This window comes from Pyrus communis, chromosome 7 (genome assembly GCF_963583255.1).
Source record: "Pyrus communis chromosome 7, drPyrComm1.1, whole genome shotgun sequence".
NCBI classification, from domain to species: Eukaryota; Viridiplantae; Streptophyta; class Magnoliopsida; order Rosales; family Rosaceae; genus Pyrus; species Pyrus communis.
Genome location: NC_084809.1, coordinates 3206160 through 3224175, shown reverse-complemented (window position 1 = coordinate 3224175; position 18016 = coordinate 3206160). Strand labels below are relative to the sequence as shown.

The window sequence follows — 18016 nt, the reverse complement described above, 5'->3', positions numbered from 1 at the left end:
ATACCTTTAGATTTATATATATATATATATATATATATATATATCCTTGTTTTGCTGCTCGTCTTTTGCGAGTGGAGCCCGCCTCGTTTTCTATGGGCCAGGTGCATCTCGTTATGTGTGAGCGGAGTCCACCTTGTTTTGCCTGCATCAAGCCCGTCTAATACCTTGAGCATTAAGGAAAACTTTATTTTCATGCAATATTTTCCTTGAGCATTAAGGAAAACTTTATAAGACATTTGGAAGCGGATTTACTACTTATTGAGCAACAAATGTATATTTAGTAGAATATTTAGTGAAAACTAAAAAATAAGTAAAAATATGGTAGTGAGGCCCAAATCATTGTAAATTGTTCTACCCTCAAGAATACCAACGAAAAGTGTTACCTTAATTTTCAAAACTTCACTGAAAGCGAAGGTGAAAAAAATAGATTGAAAGATGATTTAGGGCTAGGATCGGTACCACGCTACTGATCTTTCCCTATTCTAATTTATTTACTTTATTTGAATAACCATTATTAAATTCAAATATCTTTAAATTTAGATTCTAAATCGTTGATTACAAGTGTTTAAATATGAATTTTAATAGATTTTATACTAAATAATATATTTTGAAGAACATGAATATGATAGTTTGTTGTTAAGGTAATAGAAATACAAGAAAAATTAACAAAAAAAAAAAAAAAAAAAAAAAAAAACATTTGAAAAGCCAGGATCGTTATGATACTAGCGACTTATTCGAGGTACAGTCACTATCTCGCTCGCGACTTGTAATGCAAATAATCGGTGGATAAGTACCGATCGTATCATTTTCTATTTTTTTTATTTATTTTCTACTTTTTTTCTTTTTCCTAACACCCACGTTTTTTTGTTAAAAATGCAAAATTTTTTATTTTCATGCAATATTTTCCTTGAGCATTAAGGAAAACTTTATAAAATATTTGGAAGCGGATTTACTACTTATTAAGCAACAAATGTATATTTAGTTGAATATTTAAGCCGAAAACTAAAAAATAAGTAAAAATATGGTAGTGAGGCCCAAATCATTGTAAATTGTTCTACCCTCAAGAATACCAACGAAAAGTGTTACCTTAATTTCAAAACTTCACTGAAAGCGAAGGTGAAAATAAATAGATTGAAAGATGATTTAGGGCTAGGATCGGTACCACGCTACCGATCTTTCCCTATTCTAATTTATTTACTTTATTTGAGTAACCATTATTAAATTCAAATATCTTTAAATTTAGATTCTAAATCGTTGATTACAAGTGTTTAGATATGAATTTTAAAATATTTTATACGAAATAATATATTTTGAAGAACATGAATATGACAGTTTGTTGTTAAGGTAATAGAAATACAACAAAAATTAACAACAAAAAAAAAAAGAAAAAAAAAATTTGAAAAGCCAGGATCGTTATGATACTAGCGACTTATGGAAGGTACAGTCACTATCTTGCTCGCGACATATCATCAACTAAATCGGTTGAAAAGTACCGATCGTATCATTTTCTATTTTATTTATTTATTTTCTACTTTTTTTCTTTTTCCATTGATTTTTTTTTCTTCCTACCTTACTTTATTTAGATTCAAATTTCTTTAGATAGATATATATATATATATATATATATATATATATATCTATATCCTTGTTTTGCTACCAATCTTTCGTACGTGGAGCCCCCCTTCCATTTTCTGTGAGTAGAGCCCGCCTCGTTCTACATGCTCAAAACCCACCTTGTTTTGTGAGCACAGGGTCTGCCTTGTGTTTTGTGCACTCGGTGTGCCTCGTTTTGTGTGAGTGGAGTTCACCTCATTTTACTTGCGTCGAGCCCGCCTAACACGTTTTTTTTGTTAAAAATGCAAACTTTTTTTATTTTTTTGGTGAAATATTTTTCTTGAGCATTAAGAAAAACTTTATAAGGCATTTGGAAGCGGTTTTACTGTCTATGAAGCAATAAATGTATATTTAGTAGAATATTTAAGTCAAAAACTAAAAAAATAAATGAAAAACATAGTAGTGAGGCCCAAACATTGTTAAAATGGGGTTCCACCCTCGAGAATATCAACGAAAAGTCTTAATTTTATTTTTTTAAACTTCATAATGAGGCTAATGTGAAAATAAATAGATTGAACGATGATTTATGTACGAATTTGTAAAACCAACTAAAAACTGTGAGTGTGACCCACGTTTTTTTTATGAAAAATGCCAAATTTTTATTTTCTCGTAATATTTTCCGTCAGTATTATGGAAAACATTATAAGGCATTTGGAAACGATTTTACGGTTTATTGAGCCACAAATGTTTTTATAGTAGAATATTTAAAATGAAAACTTAAAAATAAATGGACAAAAATTGTAATGTGGCACAAAATATTGTTGAAACGAGGACTCCATCTATTTAGAATATCAACAAAGTCTTATGTGACGAAGGTGAAAGAAAAAAAATTTTACAACAATTTTTGTATAAATTTACAAAATCGCCGAGAAACAGTGATGATTAGGCCACATTTTTATTGAAAAAAAATGCTAAATTTTTTATTTCTACAAAATATTTCCCGGTATGAATAAAAGTAACTTATAAGGTAACTGAAAGTGATTTCCACCGGTGAATTGATATCGGTATTACAAATTCCGAATGTCATGGTGCTCTAGATTGGAAAGGTAGAAAATTAATTAGCATGAAGCAGTTTGTCTGAAACTGAAAGAGATATCGGGGAAGAGAAAGTACTATAAAATTCCCATCCCATGCTAGGTTACAATTATTTTATGGAAACTTTGGTTGTCCTTGTTACCTAATCAATGAACCTTCCTTTATATAATAAAACTATGTATATAAATACATAACATGTGAACGGTAATGATTCTCACAAGTCAAACGGCAGCACAGGATTCACGTCGTTTCGCTGTATAGTTCATACGTTAGATTTGAAAATTCTTCATATATGGGTGAGCATGTTGTCTCTGTTGCAAGGACTTTAAGTAAATTAGGCTACTCTTCATGTTACCAATTATCAATTAATTTTATAATAAAATCTCAACTTTGTGTCTTGTGGTTATTGATATGTGTTAACGGTGGTGTTGCAAACTAGGGACCTAGCTTTTTTACCCTCCCATTTCTCATACACTCTCATCCCCTTCTATTTGTATGATTACGGTTAAGCCATGTTAACATTTTATATCACTATTGTTTTTTGTCTTATTATCTCTATAAAAAAAATCAATATAAAATGTTGACGTGACTTAATCGTGATCGCACAAAATAGGAGGGGATGAGAGTGTGTGAGAACTGGGAGGGTAGAGAAGCCGGGTCCAGCAGAAGGGAGGTGGATTGTCTACCCTCCCATTTCCATACTCTCCCCATGCCCTCCTGTGATGTGTGGTCACGGTTAAGCCACATCAACATTTTATATTAATTTTTTATAGAAATAATAAAACAAAGAGTAATAGGAATATAAAATGTTGACGTGATTTAACCGTGACCACACAAATATGATGACATAGAGAGAGTATGGAAATAAGAGAGCAAATAATCTACCTCCCTAGGGAAGAAGGTTGTGCAGGTCACAGGTCACATCTATGCTGGTCACATGTCACATCCACGTGCGCTATGGTGCTGGTAATACCGAATATTTTTCCAATTTTTGGATTCAGGATCGGGAATGGGCCTACAAGCAAATATGTGGGCTTTCTGATTTGATCTGGATTTGGCGCTCAAAACTGGTCAGCCCAAATTTTTTGGGCCTCTGAATGTGCAATTTATTTTATTTCGGCCTATCAGAGCAATTCCACCCCTAAAGACTTTGCGCCAGCACCCAGCGCATTTATCCACTCAGTGAACAGTGATAGACTTCAATGAACAGTAATAGGCCAAGAACATCTCCATCCCTAAAAAAAAATAGCCTAGTCAATTTTATTAAAATATTATTATTATTATTTATTATAAAATAATAAAAATAAAGTCATCTTTCCACTAACCTATACTCTTCCTAATTCCCAACCGGTTCTCCCTCTCTCTCTCTCTCTCTCTCTCTATTTTCTCTTCCTCTCTCTCTCTTCCAGCTCACTCCCGTGAGCTCTCCTTCTCATTCCTCTTCAAACCTTCAACAAATCAAACACAAAATATTATTTTTGTAATCCCTGGAGCTCAAGGAACCCAACCATGGCCTTGCATGCGGCATCGGTGCATGGTGCGAGATTCCACCATTGAAGCCGAGAGCTTGAGCTCTCAATCTCTAACCCAGGTGATGTTTCTATCACTGTATTGTGTTCTTGAGCTTTAAATCTTGTTGTGTTGCAATTTTTGTGGTTAATTTGAGGGCTTAATTCCCTGCATGTGATTCCGACAAAGGAAAACGGACAACTCCGACGAGTTCAAGGTCCAGTCTCGGTGAAATCTCTTGCATTTCACCTGGGTAAGTTCTCAATCCTATTCTTATGGTTTCTAACATATAAATCGTGTTGGAAACCTTTGTGTTGATGCAAACTTGCTGTCAGTGCATTTTTTTTCAGATTTTCCGTCGAACTCGGGCCATCATTTTCAGGCCATTTGCCTTCTCCCTCCGTCGCTCCATCCATCGCTGACATCACCACAACATCATATGGGCCGGTCCCAAGGTCTGTCAATTTTGGGTTGGCCTAGAGACCAGCTTGGGCTGAGTGCCAGGCAATCCCGTGGGCTGGAGAGACTTCCCTAGGTGCCAGGCCATTTTTTTGACTGTGTGCCGGCCTATCCCACCCCCGATGGAAGTGCTCTCAATACAACCTTAGTTTTGGGTCTATTTCATCCAAATTCATATTCTATCATGTTTAATGGTTAGAAGTTAGAGCTTGTTTTAAGAATTGTACAATAAATTATAGATGGAACTTGTCTCTTACAAAACAATGGCTTTTAAGGATCTCTCTGAAAGTAACGAACTGAACGTTTACAACTTATTTCGATGATCTTTTTTTCATTTTTTTTTTTTGGTCGAAATATTTTGATGATCTTATCACAAAGGTTTATGGTCTGTTTGGTATTTTATTTGAAATTTTTTTTATCATTTCTCAAAATATTTCTTGAAAACAAATTTTTTTAAGACTAAAAAATTTGATTGGTTTGCAATTTAATTTTTTAAATCTTACGACTTAAACTAGACAAAGAGATCTAAAAAGAGAAGGTCGCAGGAGAGTAGAAAGATGAGAGAGGAGAAAATAAAGTAAGAGATAATTGAAGGAAAAAGAAAGCAGCGAGAGGATCTGACGAGATAGAAAGGAAGAGGAGTGAGAGAAAGAACCGAGAGAATTAAGAGCGGATTGGAGGAGAGACGAAAAATGTAAAAAAAAAAATATGAGAGAGAAAGAAAAAAAGAGAGATAGATTTGAAGTGAGTGGAGAGGAGGGAGAGAAAAGAAAAGAGTGAGTTTAAGTTTAAAAACTCACTTTGTATGTTTTTAGAGAATAGACGATATTTTTGAGTTAGTTTTAAGTTCAGTTTTTTAAAATAGTCCTATCAAACAAGTTTTTAAGGACTAAAACTTAAAAATTGTTTTTGAATTTAAAAAGTTAGATTCAAGTAGAGTACCAAATAAACTCTTAGAGTTAGAACTTGTCTTTCCGGCTGGCATGGATTTTTTTTTTTTTTTTGAGTAAGTGTACTGAACATCCTCGAACTTATTTCAATTTAACATGTTTTTGCAAAACCGATTTTAAGGATTCTTTTGGATAGTTCCGGCCAAACCAAAAGCTCACCTCACATTTCACAACCTTTAACTTCACTAAGCAATTTATGATTTGTGCATTAAGTTTGATGAATTACAATGTTTTGATCTAGACCTTCAATGACTGTTCAGTTTCTTGAGGTCCTCCAAGTACTTGCAATACCAGTTGGGTATTATTGTCGAAGAATAGGGATAAATAGATCCTTGTATGTGCTTTTAATCGTCCCCACGGCAGCACCAGTTTCTTGCTGGACATCTTCGATCAACACTTTTTCCATTGGAAGCAAGCTTCACTATCATGTACAAAACCGCTGCCACAACAGATGTAGGGCTTCTTATGTCAAGCTTCGCCAAGTTCTTCAAAGTCTCTTCCATAGCCTTCCGATCCTGAATACTGTTCATGCCAAGATTTGAGCAGTATCGCCGCCATAGGTCCCCGGCGTCTGTAGCTTTGGAACCGAGCTCTAGCTCTTCTTTCAACACTTTTACCATCTTGGTAATTTCTTTCATTGAGGGTCCGTTGGCAGCCCCGGCGATTTCCTTTGGTGTTCGCGAACTATGGTTTTCTTGGCAAGCAAGGAACAGGCAAGCGGCCATCATAGCACCAAACTTTCTCCCCCTGCAGATCTTCTTGTCAACGGCCTTCTTGCATAACACTTTGGCATCATATAGTACGCCTTCGGGAAGGCCATGCTTGTCTAGGTGGTGAGCCATGGCTTCCAGGTATTCTGTAGCTTTTGCGAGAGACATTTTGGGGTTCGACGTCGCAGCGTTATTCAACCGGTTATTTGGAGGAACAATACCATGGGCGTTGTCCTTGTTCTTGTTTTGCTTCTTTTCTTTGGAAATACAAGTGGTAAGAACGCCATTATCCAGCAAAGGATCCAAGGAAGTACCGCCGCGAGTCCGGTCTTCCTTGGTATCCTTATATCGGCAAACTTTGGCCACTCGGCGGTGACATCGATGCAGTAGGCTCCAACAATCAAACCACAGTCAGTGCAGATTGTGTCACCGGACTGGTGGTCGATCACAACTTGTGTGTATTTCTTGCAGTCTGAACAGAACTGTTCATCAGTTTCCATGATTTTCACGGAGAGAGAGAGGCAGTAGCTTTTCTCTTGCAGTAAGTAGGCTTTCTTGTTTTAGATGTTTGGGGTCTTTGATTATACGTTTTATGGTGGTGGGATGGGAAGCTAGTTCTCCTAGATTGGCAAGGATTTGTTTTGAGTCGAATCTTTCCTTGTACAAAACGGGGCAAATTAAGAAGAGTTGTTAATAAAACCTAGGAAAGCCCTAGCTTCCCGATATTTATAGGACCACCTACTCCTATAAGTGACCGACTTGACCCCCTTCCCAAAACATCAAATTTCTAAAGTGATATAGGGATAAGAAATTATTTTGTGTAAAAAAAATAACACCTAGAGGTAATCATTAAAGTGAGTATTGTACGAGAAATTTTTCAATGTGTCTGGAATATAACACAGTACATTAAATATCATAATACAATTGGATGATAACTCGTATTATCGTACTTGTTAATTTTGCTCAAGAATAAGATGTCACATGTTCCTTTTTTTTTAAGTTAAAAAATAATAATAATAACTACTTGTCCATTATTTCTAAAACAAAATATAATATAATCATTGTACAAATTAAGCTTATCATTGCCGCTCCAAATTCTATCCAATCTTAGTTTGCCTTTAATTTGTGTTTCATATTTAGTCCTACCCTTGCACAGACATACAAAATTGTATAATTAAACGATAGTACCAAATACTAATTAACAATTATTTCTGCATACACCAATATACCATAGCCTGACTCTAAAATAAAAATAATTAATTAATCTTAGGCTCCTAATCCCACAAACTAACAAAGCCTTCAAAACTTGATTATTCATACATGAGAAATGCTAAGGGACTCTCTCAAAAGCGGAGGTATTTTTTAGTGCACTTAGAATATGAAGCGGAACACCACATGTTATGGAGTGGAACACACCACAGTAATGATATAATTTGACGGCTAAAATATAAATCCAACGGTCAAAATAATAATCGTACGGCTAATTAATAGTGGAAACAACTTAATCCCAACAAACTCCACAAGCTGGATGTGGATCAATTAGGAACTACAATAATGTTTTGCCCTAGACCTTTAACGACTGTTCAGTTTCTTGAGGTCCTCCAAGTACTTGCAGTACCAGTTGGGTACTATCGTTGAAGCATAGGGATAAATCTCCTTGTATGTGCTTTTAATCGTCCCCACGGTAGCACCAGTTTCTTGCTGGACATCTTCAACAGTTTTGCCATTGGAAGCAAGCTTCACTATCATGTACAGAACCGCTGCCACAACAGATGTAGGGCTTCTCCTTATGTCAAGCTTCGCCAAGTTCTTCAGAGTCTCTTCCACAGCCTTCCGATCCTGAATACGGTTCATGCCAAGATTCGAGCAGTATCGCCGCCATAGGTCCCCAGCGTCCGTAGCTTTGGAAACGAGCTCCAGCTCTTCTTTCAACACTTTTACCATCTTGGTAATTTCTTTCATGGAGGGTCCATTGGCAGCCCCGGCGATTTCCTTTGGTGTTCGCGAACTATGGTTTTCTTGGCAAGCAAGGAACAGGCAAGCGGCCATCATAGCACCAAACCTTCTCCCCCTGCAGATCTTCTTGTCAACGGCCTTCTTATATAGCACTTTGGCATCATATAGTACGCCTTCGGGAAGGCCATGCTTGTCTAGCCGGTAAGCCATGGCTTCGAGGTATTCCGTAGCTTTTGCGAGAGACATTTGAGGGTTCGACGTCGCAACGTTATTCAACAGGTTATTTGGAGGAACAACGCCTTCGGCGTTATCCCTGTTCTTGTTTTGCTTCTTTTCTTGGGAAATACAAGTGGTAAGAATGCCATTATACAGCAAAGGATCCAAGGATGCACCGACGCGAGCCCGGTCTTGCTTGGGATCCTTATCCGCAAAATTTCGCCACTCGGCGGCGACATCGATGCTGAAGGCTTCAACAATCAAACCACAGTCGGTGCAGATCGTGTCACCCGACCGGTGGTCAATCACAACTTGTGTGTATTTCTTGCAATCTGAACAGAACTGTTCATCAGTTTCCATGATTTTCAGAGAGAGAGAGTGAGTGAGGCAGTAACTTTTCTCTTGCAGTACGTAGGCTTTCTTGTTTTAGATTTTTTGGGGTCTCTGATTATATGTTTTATAGTGGTGGGATGGGAAGCTAGTTCTCCTAGTCCGGTAGGGATTTGTTTTGAGTCGAATATTTCCTTACAAAACAGAGCAAATTAAGAAGAGTTGCTAATAAAACTTAGGAGAGCCCTAGCTTCCTGACATTAATAAGACCACCGACTCCTATATGTGACCGACTTAAACCCTATCCCAAAACATTAGTGATAAGAAATTATTTTGTGAAAAAAATAACACTTAAGAGGTACTCATTAGTGAGTATTATATGAACCACAATAAGTGGTTCAATAGTAAGGGCGTGGATTGCGACTCCTTGATAAACAAAAAAAATGTGGAAGGTCTCGAGTTCGATGTTCCAAACTGGTGAGTCTGCTAGATTGTGACCACAAGCAGAGTGAAATTTCCCATAGCGGTGAGTTGCCACAAGTTGTCGCATTTAAAAAAAAATAGAAATAAAAATTAGTGAGTATTATATGGAAATAAAATTTAGTATGTCAGGTATACGATTCGGCACACCAAATGTCATATGATAATTGGATGACCACTCATACTTTTGCACTTGTTGATTTTTCTCAATAATAAGATGTTACATGTTTCTTATTTTTTAAAGAAAAAAATTAATAACATGTCCATTATTTTCTAAAACAATTAAATATGTTTTAAAATATTACCGGACTAAACAAAAATGAATACTCACTATAGTGAGTACCCAAGGATTATCATAGTACCAATTAAGCTTATTATTGCTGCTCCAAATCCTATCCAATCTCAGTTTGCCTTTAATTTGTGTTTCATATTTAGCCCTACCCTTGCATAGACATACAAAATTGCATAATTAAACAATAGTATATTAAATGCCAATTAACATTTATTTTTTAATACAACAACAGATAAAAGCCCGACTCTAAAGCACAAATAATCAAGTCATTCAATACTACGATCTGGTGGTATTTCTCTTCACTTGAAAGTGAGAGATCTTAGGTTTGAATTTCGTGGATGGCGAATTTGATACCAAATTAGGTTGCATATTGTATGGTATAACCGAACTCCTCCTCCTTCTAGTATAAAATATCGATGTACTAAAAAAAACATAAATAATCAATTAATCTTAGGCTCATAATCCCACAAACTAACACAGCCTGAAACTTGATTATTGACACATGAGAAATGCGAAGGAAACTCTCTCAAAAGCATAGAGATTTTTCTTAGAATATGGGATGGAAGTGGAACACCACATGTCATCATACAATTGGAGAGAACATCTCCAATTGTATCATGACATTTGGTGTTCACGGTTTTTGGGTACATTAAATTTTTTTTTCAAAGTAAGACTTTCCATAGACTCTCTGTCACCTTACTGTTTAATATCAATTCTCATACCAATATTATAAAATATTATGTAAAAAAATGAGATGACAAAGAGTTCATAAAAGACTCTTACTTTTTGAGTTTCTTTTGCATTTCTCTGCATATATATATGCTTTTGTTTTAGTTTAAAAGTGAAATCAAACGCACCGTTTGATCCCAACCAAACGCACCGTTTAATGCCAATGAACCAGTTGACGAACCATGGTTTGAAACAAAAGCGCCAATTGACTTTGATGAGCGCCCCAACTCGGGCTTTTACCGCCGCCGCTGCAGCGACTCGATCCGTCGCCAAAACTAAGCAATTCCATGGCCGCCTCATCACATCAGGCTCAGTCTCGCCGCAAGTCCGCTCAAATCTTGCAAAGTCTTACGCTTTATGCAGTCACGTTCCGTACGCGCGCAAACTGTTCGACGAATTGCCTGACCGGAGCTCATTTTTGTACACTTCGCTGATGCGGATGTATGTATGCAATGGATTACCCAATAAGGCACTAGACGTGTTTGCGCAGATGGTGGCCTTAGGGAAGTGTTGCCCGGATAGGTTTACTTATCCGGTTGTGATTAAGGCTTGTGGTGAGTTGTCCTTGATTGATGTTGGTGTTGTCATTCACGGAAGAACGGTAGTTTGTGGGTTCGATTTGGATGGATTTGTTCAGAACTCTTTGGTGGCAATGTATATGAGTTGCAGGGAGAAGGAATCGGCAAAAAGGGTTTTTGATGCAATGCGAGAACGAAGTGTAGTGTCTTGGAATACCATGATCAGTGGGTACTTTCGGAATGGGTGTGCCAAGGAAGCTTTGGGTGTTTTTGATTGGATGATGAATGTAGGTGTGGAGCTGGATTGCGCCACTGTGGTTTCTGTGTTGCCGGCTATTGGTTCCTTGAAGGAGATAGTGTTGGGAAGACGAGTTCATGCCTTTGTCGAAGAGAAGGGTTTGGGGAAAATGATAAAGCTGAGAAATGCATTGGTGGATATGTATGTGAAGTGTGGTAGCATGAATGAGGCACGATTAGTTTTCGATAGCATGGGTGAGAGAGACGTGGTGACTTGGACGAGTATGATCAATGGATACATTTTGAATGGTGATGCAAGAAGTGCATTGGCACTTTGTTGGCTGATGCAGCGGGAAGGTGTAAAACCCAATTTCGTAACTATAGCTTCTCTTCTTTCAGCCTGTGGGAGCTTGCATCTATCAAAGCATGGACGGTGCTTGCATGCATGGGCTATTAGGCAAAAGCTCGAATCTGATGTTATGGTGGAGACCGCTTTAATTGACATGTACTCAAAATGCAATTGTGTTCATCGCAGCTTTCAAGTGTTTGCAAAGACTTCAAAAAAGAGAACAGTTCCCTGGAATGCAATTATCTCCAGCTGCATTCATAATCGGCTTGGTAGAGCGGCAATTGAACATTTCAAACAGATGCTCATGGCAGCAGTACAACCCAACGAAGCAACCTTGAACAGTCTGCTTCCTGCATATACGATTCTTGTTGATTTGCATCAAGCAATGAATATACATGGTTATGTAGTACAATCTGGGTTTCTTTCAAGTATTGAAGTTGCTACTGGTTTGATTGATTCATATTCAAAGTGTGGAAGTTTAGCGTATGCTCACCAAATTTTTAATGAAATCCCAGAAAAAGAGAGAGATATTATCCTGTGGAGTGTGATAATAGCTGGTTATGGAATGCACGGCCATGGCGAGGTTGCCGTTTCACTTTTCTATCATATGGTTCGGTCTGGGGTGAGACCAAACGATGTCACTTTTACCTCTGTTTTGCATGCTTGCAGCCATGCCGGTTTGGTGGACGAGGGCTTAGGATTGTTCAGATTCATGCTTGAAGACCCAAACGTGAGTCCTCAAACCGATCACTACACGTGCATTGTGGATCTTCTTGGTCGCGCTGGTCGGTTGGCAGAAGCTTATGATCTAATTAGATCAATGCCCTTTCAGCCTAATCATGCCATTTGGGGTGCACTACTCGGTGCCTGTGTGATACATGAGAATGTTGAGCTGGGAGAGTTGGCTGTTAAGTGGCTTTTTGAGCTCGAGCCAGAAAATACAGGAAATTATGTGTTGATGGCCAAAATCTATGCTGCAGTGGGAAGGTGGAAAGATGCAGAAAATATGAGACATATGATGAATGAAATCGGGTTAAGAAAAACACCAGCTCACAGTCTGGTTGAGGTCAGAAATACGTGAAACAACTAGAGCATCTCTTGAAAACAGAAATGGTGAGGACCAAATGAAGAGGGAGACACTGTTACCGCTGTGGGGAATGTGCCCGAATGATCGGATCGAGATGGGGGGGGGGGGGGGGGGAGTACGTTGTCCATGGCGTTGAGCATGAATGCGTGAGCAGTTTGAAAAGAAAGTGTTGCAAGTCCGACGACGGATCGAGTTGGTTAAGTTTCAAAGGGAAATACTTATTGGAGGTTGGAGTGTCGGTCTGAAGAGGAGCAAGGCTGACTGGCTGACTGCTCTTGTAATTACGTAGTTGGATTTGGATGGGGTATGTCTGTAGGACAATGCTAGGAAGACCACTAATTTAAATTATATTTTGAAAATTATTTGATGTGTGGATTATTATTAAGTGTTGATTAACGTGTTTAATTTTTTATTAATGATATATCATATGGTTTGCTAGTGTCGTATAAAAAATTGGTCTACCTAGTATGAATCTAGGTATATATCGACTACATAAATGGTTTTCTATCATATGACCTTTGAAACCCATTAAGCCTAATGACAACTTAAAAGTCTTCTCATAAATATATTTAAGGGAAATTTAGCGAAAAGTTCATAGTACTGTTTACTTTAACGAAAAATCATATTTTTACACTAAAAAATCAATTTTCATAGTATTCACTTCACACTTTATTTTGTCTTTATCGTTAAAATTCAAAATTTTCAAATCTTTTTTATTTGTTTTCCTTATATTTAAACTGTTTTTTTAGCAATTTTTATTCTATTGTACGTACATATAAGATTTTAATGAACTTAATCTTATATAAAATAAAATTGTACCTACTATTATAGCCGTTACTTTTATTATTTATACGTTATTGATTATTTTTGTTGACATTGCTCTCTGGCCATATGAGATAAGCTTTTGGTGGGCCCGCATATGTTCTTACTTTAAATATTTTTTTTAGTGTTTTGGGACTTTGAGAGAGAAGATTAAATTAAGCAATAAAATCTGAGATCTAGCATGTCGGTGCAACTTTTTTTGGGAAGTTAGCTAAACCCTAGTCAATTCTTCAATAGCATTGCCAATTTTGGCATGAGAGGAGCATCAATTCCTTTTCTCGTTTTCATGTTCTAGGCACACGACACAAAGTGTAGTCTACTAAAATATAATATGCATCAATTTTCCATTACCTAGTAGAAATAAACTATCAATTTTATTAGGGGATTGTTATTAGCACTTCAAAAATCTCGTTCTACACTTCTCACAAATATTTTTTTTTTTTCTAATTATGGAAATCTTGGAGTGCCAAATAAGATTTTTGGAGTGCTAATAACAATTCCCTTTTATTAAGTTAAATCGTGCATACTGTTTTTGTATTTCGTTCGGATTTTCACTTTTCTTGGTGTTTGTTTTTCCTTTGCGTTTTCATTATGTTATCACTTTAATTCAACACGTGATTAAGTTTGGTTTTTTCCTAAAGTTTTTTGGACATCTTCTTATTTGAAAAAACCAACTTGAGAAGAAGACTGACTCATTCCACGATATGCTAACAGCACTATGCATTGACGAAAGCGAAAATTCAAGTTGAGGAGAATTCCAAACTTATGTATCAAGCGAGCCCAACAAACCCACCAGATTATTAGACATTGGGGATTGACTAATATGACGCAACCGACACGTTACCTTTTCTAGGTCAAGGTCGACACATCATTTGGTCATCCAACAAAAAACGACTCGTCGTCTCAGCTGAACCTTCTAAAATCTATGAGGAAAGTTTGACACGATCGATACGACATGCATATGGACGTGCGTGGTGCAGGGGCTTTGTGGCATCAACGTCGTTAGCGGCGACTTTGGGCGTTTGGAGTCTTTGGACAAATAGAATTGGGAACTTGGACGAAATACAATACAATCATCCCTTATGACATTCAACACGTCTTTTCACAATCTCAAGCAATTGTTAAAATCACACACTGGGGATAAGTGTTTACGTGGTTCATCCAACTCAATTTTAATTCCGAGCTACATACGTTGATATTTATAAGAAATTAATTATAATTTGAGTGGTACGTTTACTAGCTCGAGAGCTTAAATAATTGATAGAGTGAAAGTGGGTGGAGAGAGGTTACAATAAGAGGGGGAGTAACCCTTAGAATCAACAAGAGCAATCATAGATAGAGTAGTATATCCAAACAAATCGAAGAACTTAATGGGAAGAAGTTAATGGAATAAAATTATTACTAGGGGTATGAAAAGAGTAGCCCAATGGTTCGTGAAAATCGTATGAACATTTTTGGGGCTTTGAACTTAGAAATTTTTTGGAAGATTGAGATACATTTCGGTTTCATTCTATATCTTTCTTTACTTTTTATATTTTGAAAATAAGACTTGATTCATGTGCTTCGAAGTTGTAGGGCATACAATTACAACTAATTTCATGTTCGATTATCGTTGGACATTCCTTGTCGGTTCTCACATCATCATTTATCAGCATATAAAATTAGGCGCAGTAACAAACATTGGCATGCCAAACTCCACGGTCTCTCCCAAACCCAGCTGGAATTTATCACATTTCTGGCAACAGCTAAAGTTTGCGCTTCTTTGCCCTAAAAGAAAACAACGTATAGTGCACAAACCACTTACAAAAAGGTTCCATGCCCCAGTAAATCACGTTATCCCCTCCATCAATATAATCTCGAAAAATACTATTCACACACCAATTTTGACGTTTTACAGGCTCTTGTTGATTTTTACTCATTAATCTTTTTCAATTCTTTTCAATCCGACAACCAAAAATTAAGAGAGGTATGTGAGAAGTAAAAATAGATGTGTAGATAACACTGAATAGCACTACCCTACAAATTTTTGTGGATGTTGCATTAGAACTTAATTAGAAGCTTCCATGCTAATTACCAAATTAATGGATTTACTTTACTTCTTCTAATCATCTTTCTATGATTTCTAATCAACTTTACTTGGTGCATGAGTCGTGACAAAGGAGAGAATTCAAATGCGTCATGGATTTGCAGCTACAGTCTGCAGAAAGCATCATTTCTATTAATTTAAGAATTTCTTTTCTTAATTACTCTAATTAGCAAAATTTGGATCGCCGGCCGACAAACGGCAACTCATCCGGCAATTGGATGACAAAAACGACATAATTCCCTTAACAATGCTCCATTTTTATGTTCAAAATTTGGATTTCAATGTGCAAAAATTGTTAGCAAAGCGAAAACGGCATCGAACATTACATGGGTTAAGCCTAATGAAAACTCCAAATTAGAGATCCAAGTCTTTGATTATTTTCGGTAATCAACTATGCTTAGCAAAATGAAGGTAAGGTGGACGAGACTTCTTTGGATTTAACGTTAAAATGAATCACAAGATGTGAATATATGATCGTTTTCATAATCAGAAAGGAAGAAATTCGAATTCATGATATCTTTCGACGCACAAAACCATTTAATTAAGAGCTAGTATGCAAACAAGTCGTGAGAGAAACGGTTTTATGCTCATGCCGGCCACACAATTGTAACCATGAGGCCCACTCTATAGAATACTGATCGATATTTGCACGACATTCTGCATTGCGACATTAAATTAAGGATTTGTGTTTGATTTTGATTTTGATATTGATTTTATCTCTTGTTGACAATTCTCAGTATATTAATTTGATTTAATTTGTACTTGGTGGTTGAAAGAACAAACCCTACTATAGGGTCTACTGTAGGGTTTGTTTGGAAGTACTTTTAAAAATGATTGAAAGTGTTTTTTGCAAAAATGTTTTTGAAATCAACCTTTAGTAAAAATTCAAGTGGATCCTGAAAAAGTAATTGAAGTGTTTCCTATAATCGTACATAGCTAGTGTTTTTTTCATAAAAAAAACACACTTTTGAAACTAAAATCAATTTCACTAAAACACTTTGTCATTTTAAAATCATTTCTAAACGAGCCCATAAATTGTGATCGACTTGACAAGGATATCTCCTCGTTTTGTATCGAGTAGCCTATTATTCGCTTTTATTGAATAATGTAACATCTCATATCGTCCAGGGGAGTGATCCTTATATGTATATTCTCATCTCTACCTAGCACGAGGCATTTTGGGAGCTCACTGGCTTCGGGTTCCATCGGAACTCTGAAGTTAAGCGAGTAGAGCGCGAGAGCAATCCCATGATGGGTGACCCACTGTGAAGTTGCTCGTGAGTTCCCAAAAACAAAACCGTGAGGGAATGGTAAGCCCAAAGCGAACAATATCGTGCTACGGTGGTGGAGCGGGCTCGGGTAATGATCCGCCCCGGGCCGAGATGTGACAATTTGGTACCAGAGCCTAACCCTGGCCGTGGTGTGCTGACGAGGACGTCGGGCTCCTAAGGGGGGTGGATTGTAACATCCCACATCGCTCAGGGGAGTGATCCTTATATGTATATTCTCATCTCTACCTAGCATGAAGCCTTTTGGGAACTCACTGGCTTCGGGTTCCATCGGAACTCCGAAGTTAAGCGAGTAGCGCGTGAAAGCAATCCCATGATGGGTAACCCACTGGAAAGTTGCTCGTGAGTTTCCAAAAACAAAACCGTGAGGGAATGGTAAGCCCAAAGCAGACAATATCGTGCTACGGTGGTGGAGCGGGCCCGGGTAGTGATCCGCCTCGGGCCGGGATGTGACAAATGAACTTTATGCTGTTTCGCATTAAAAAAAAATTGATTTAAATTAATGGCTTCAATATCTTAAGACCAAACCCAACTTTGGGCTAAATGCTATTTTTTAGGTTTTATTCCACCCCCCCAACCCAACCCAACCCAACCCATGCTAAATGTGTGGACTAAAAGCTAAAAGCCAAACAAAAGTCAAATTCCCCCCCGGATTTAGCCTAGAAAATGGTGTGGGCACCACCAATGGGACCCCACCCACATGAGCCTGTATTCCAGGATTTATTGAATCCAATGGCTGAGATCGAATATAATCAAATCTAACGGTAAAAAAAATATCTAACGGTCCAAATTTAAATCTAACGGCCAAAATAATTAAAAAAAATTATTTAACTTAAAATTCACCCAAAATTAGTGATTTTTCAATATTTATCGGAATTTAAATATTTTAAGGTTAAAATGTTCATAAAATTAAATTATTATAGTGTACATATATATATATATTATTATTTTTTTTAAATTACTTTAAAAGAAAAATTAGCCTAAATTTATTCTTTAGTAATCTCATGCTAAAAAATTTAGGCTAGAAGGGTTGGAGCAGAAAATCTGTTTTTGGGCTAAAACCTAAATTTGCTGGGCTAAAAATTTTAGGTTTTAGCTTAAGGGTTGGAAATTGTCTAAAGACGCGAAGTACCTTGGTAATTAATTTAGTGTAATTTGTTTCTTTTTCATCTTTATGTTTGATTAAAAAAAAAAAAAAAAAGCTATGAAAGTTATCAACCCTCGAATAGTATCGTTTCTTTGACCGTATTGCTGGATGTTATTAATGACATACGTAACATGCAATGTATAAATATTTTAGATCCTATCAATAAGTAGGTTTAAAAAATGCGATAAATTTTAGTGGGGT

The 18016-nt window shown here is 36.9% G+C and overlaps 2 protein-coding genes and 1 pseudogene across 2 annotated transcripts; 1 reads left to right on the top strand and 2 right to left on the bottom strand.

Annotated features, from left to right (window-relative positions):
* Positions 1-5812: 5812 nt before the first annotated feature.
* On the bottom strand, positions 5813-6777 carry LOC137739360 (transcription initiation factor IIB-like; annotated as a pseudogene).
* Positions 6778-7849: 1072 nt separating this feature from the next.
* On the bottom strand, positions 7850-8809 carry LOC137739359 (transcription initiation factor IIB-like). The gene has a single exon (XM_068478924.1). The coding sequence runs from the start codon at positions 8807-8809 to the stop codon at positions 7850-7852; it is 960 nt and encodes a 319-aa protein (XP_068335025.1).
* A 1634-nt stretch (positions 8810-10443) lies between these two features.
* Positions 10444-12560, top strand: LOC137739357 (pentatricopeptide repeat-containing protein At5g39350). The gene has a single exon (XM_068478918.1). The coding sequence runs from the start codon at positions 10444-10446 to the stop codon at positions 12463-12465; it is 2022 nt and encodes a 673-aa protein (XP_068335019.1). The 3' UTR covers positions 12466-12560.
* Positions 12561-18016: the final 5456 nt, after the last annotated feature.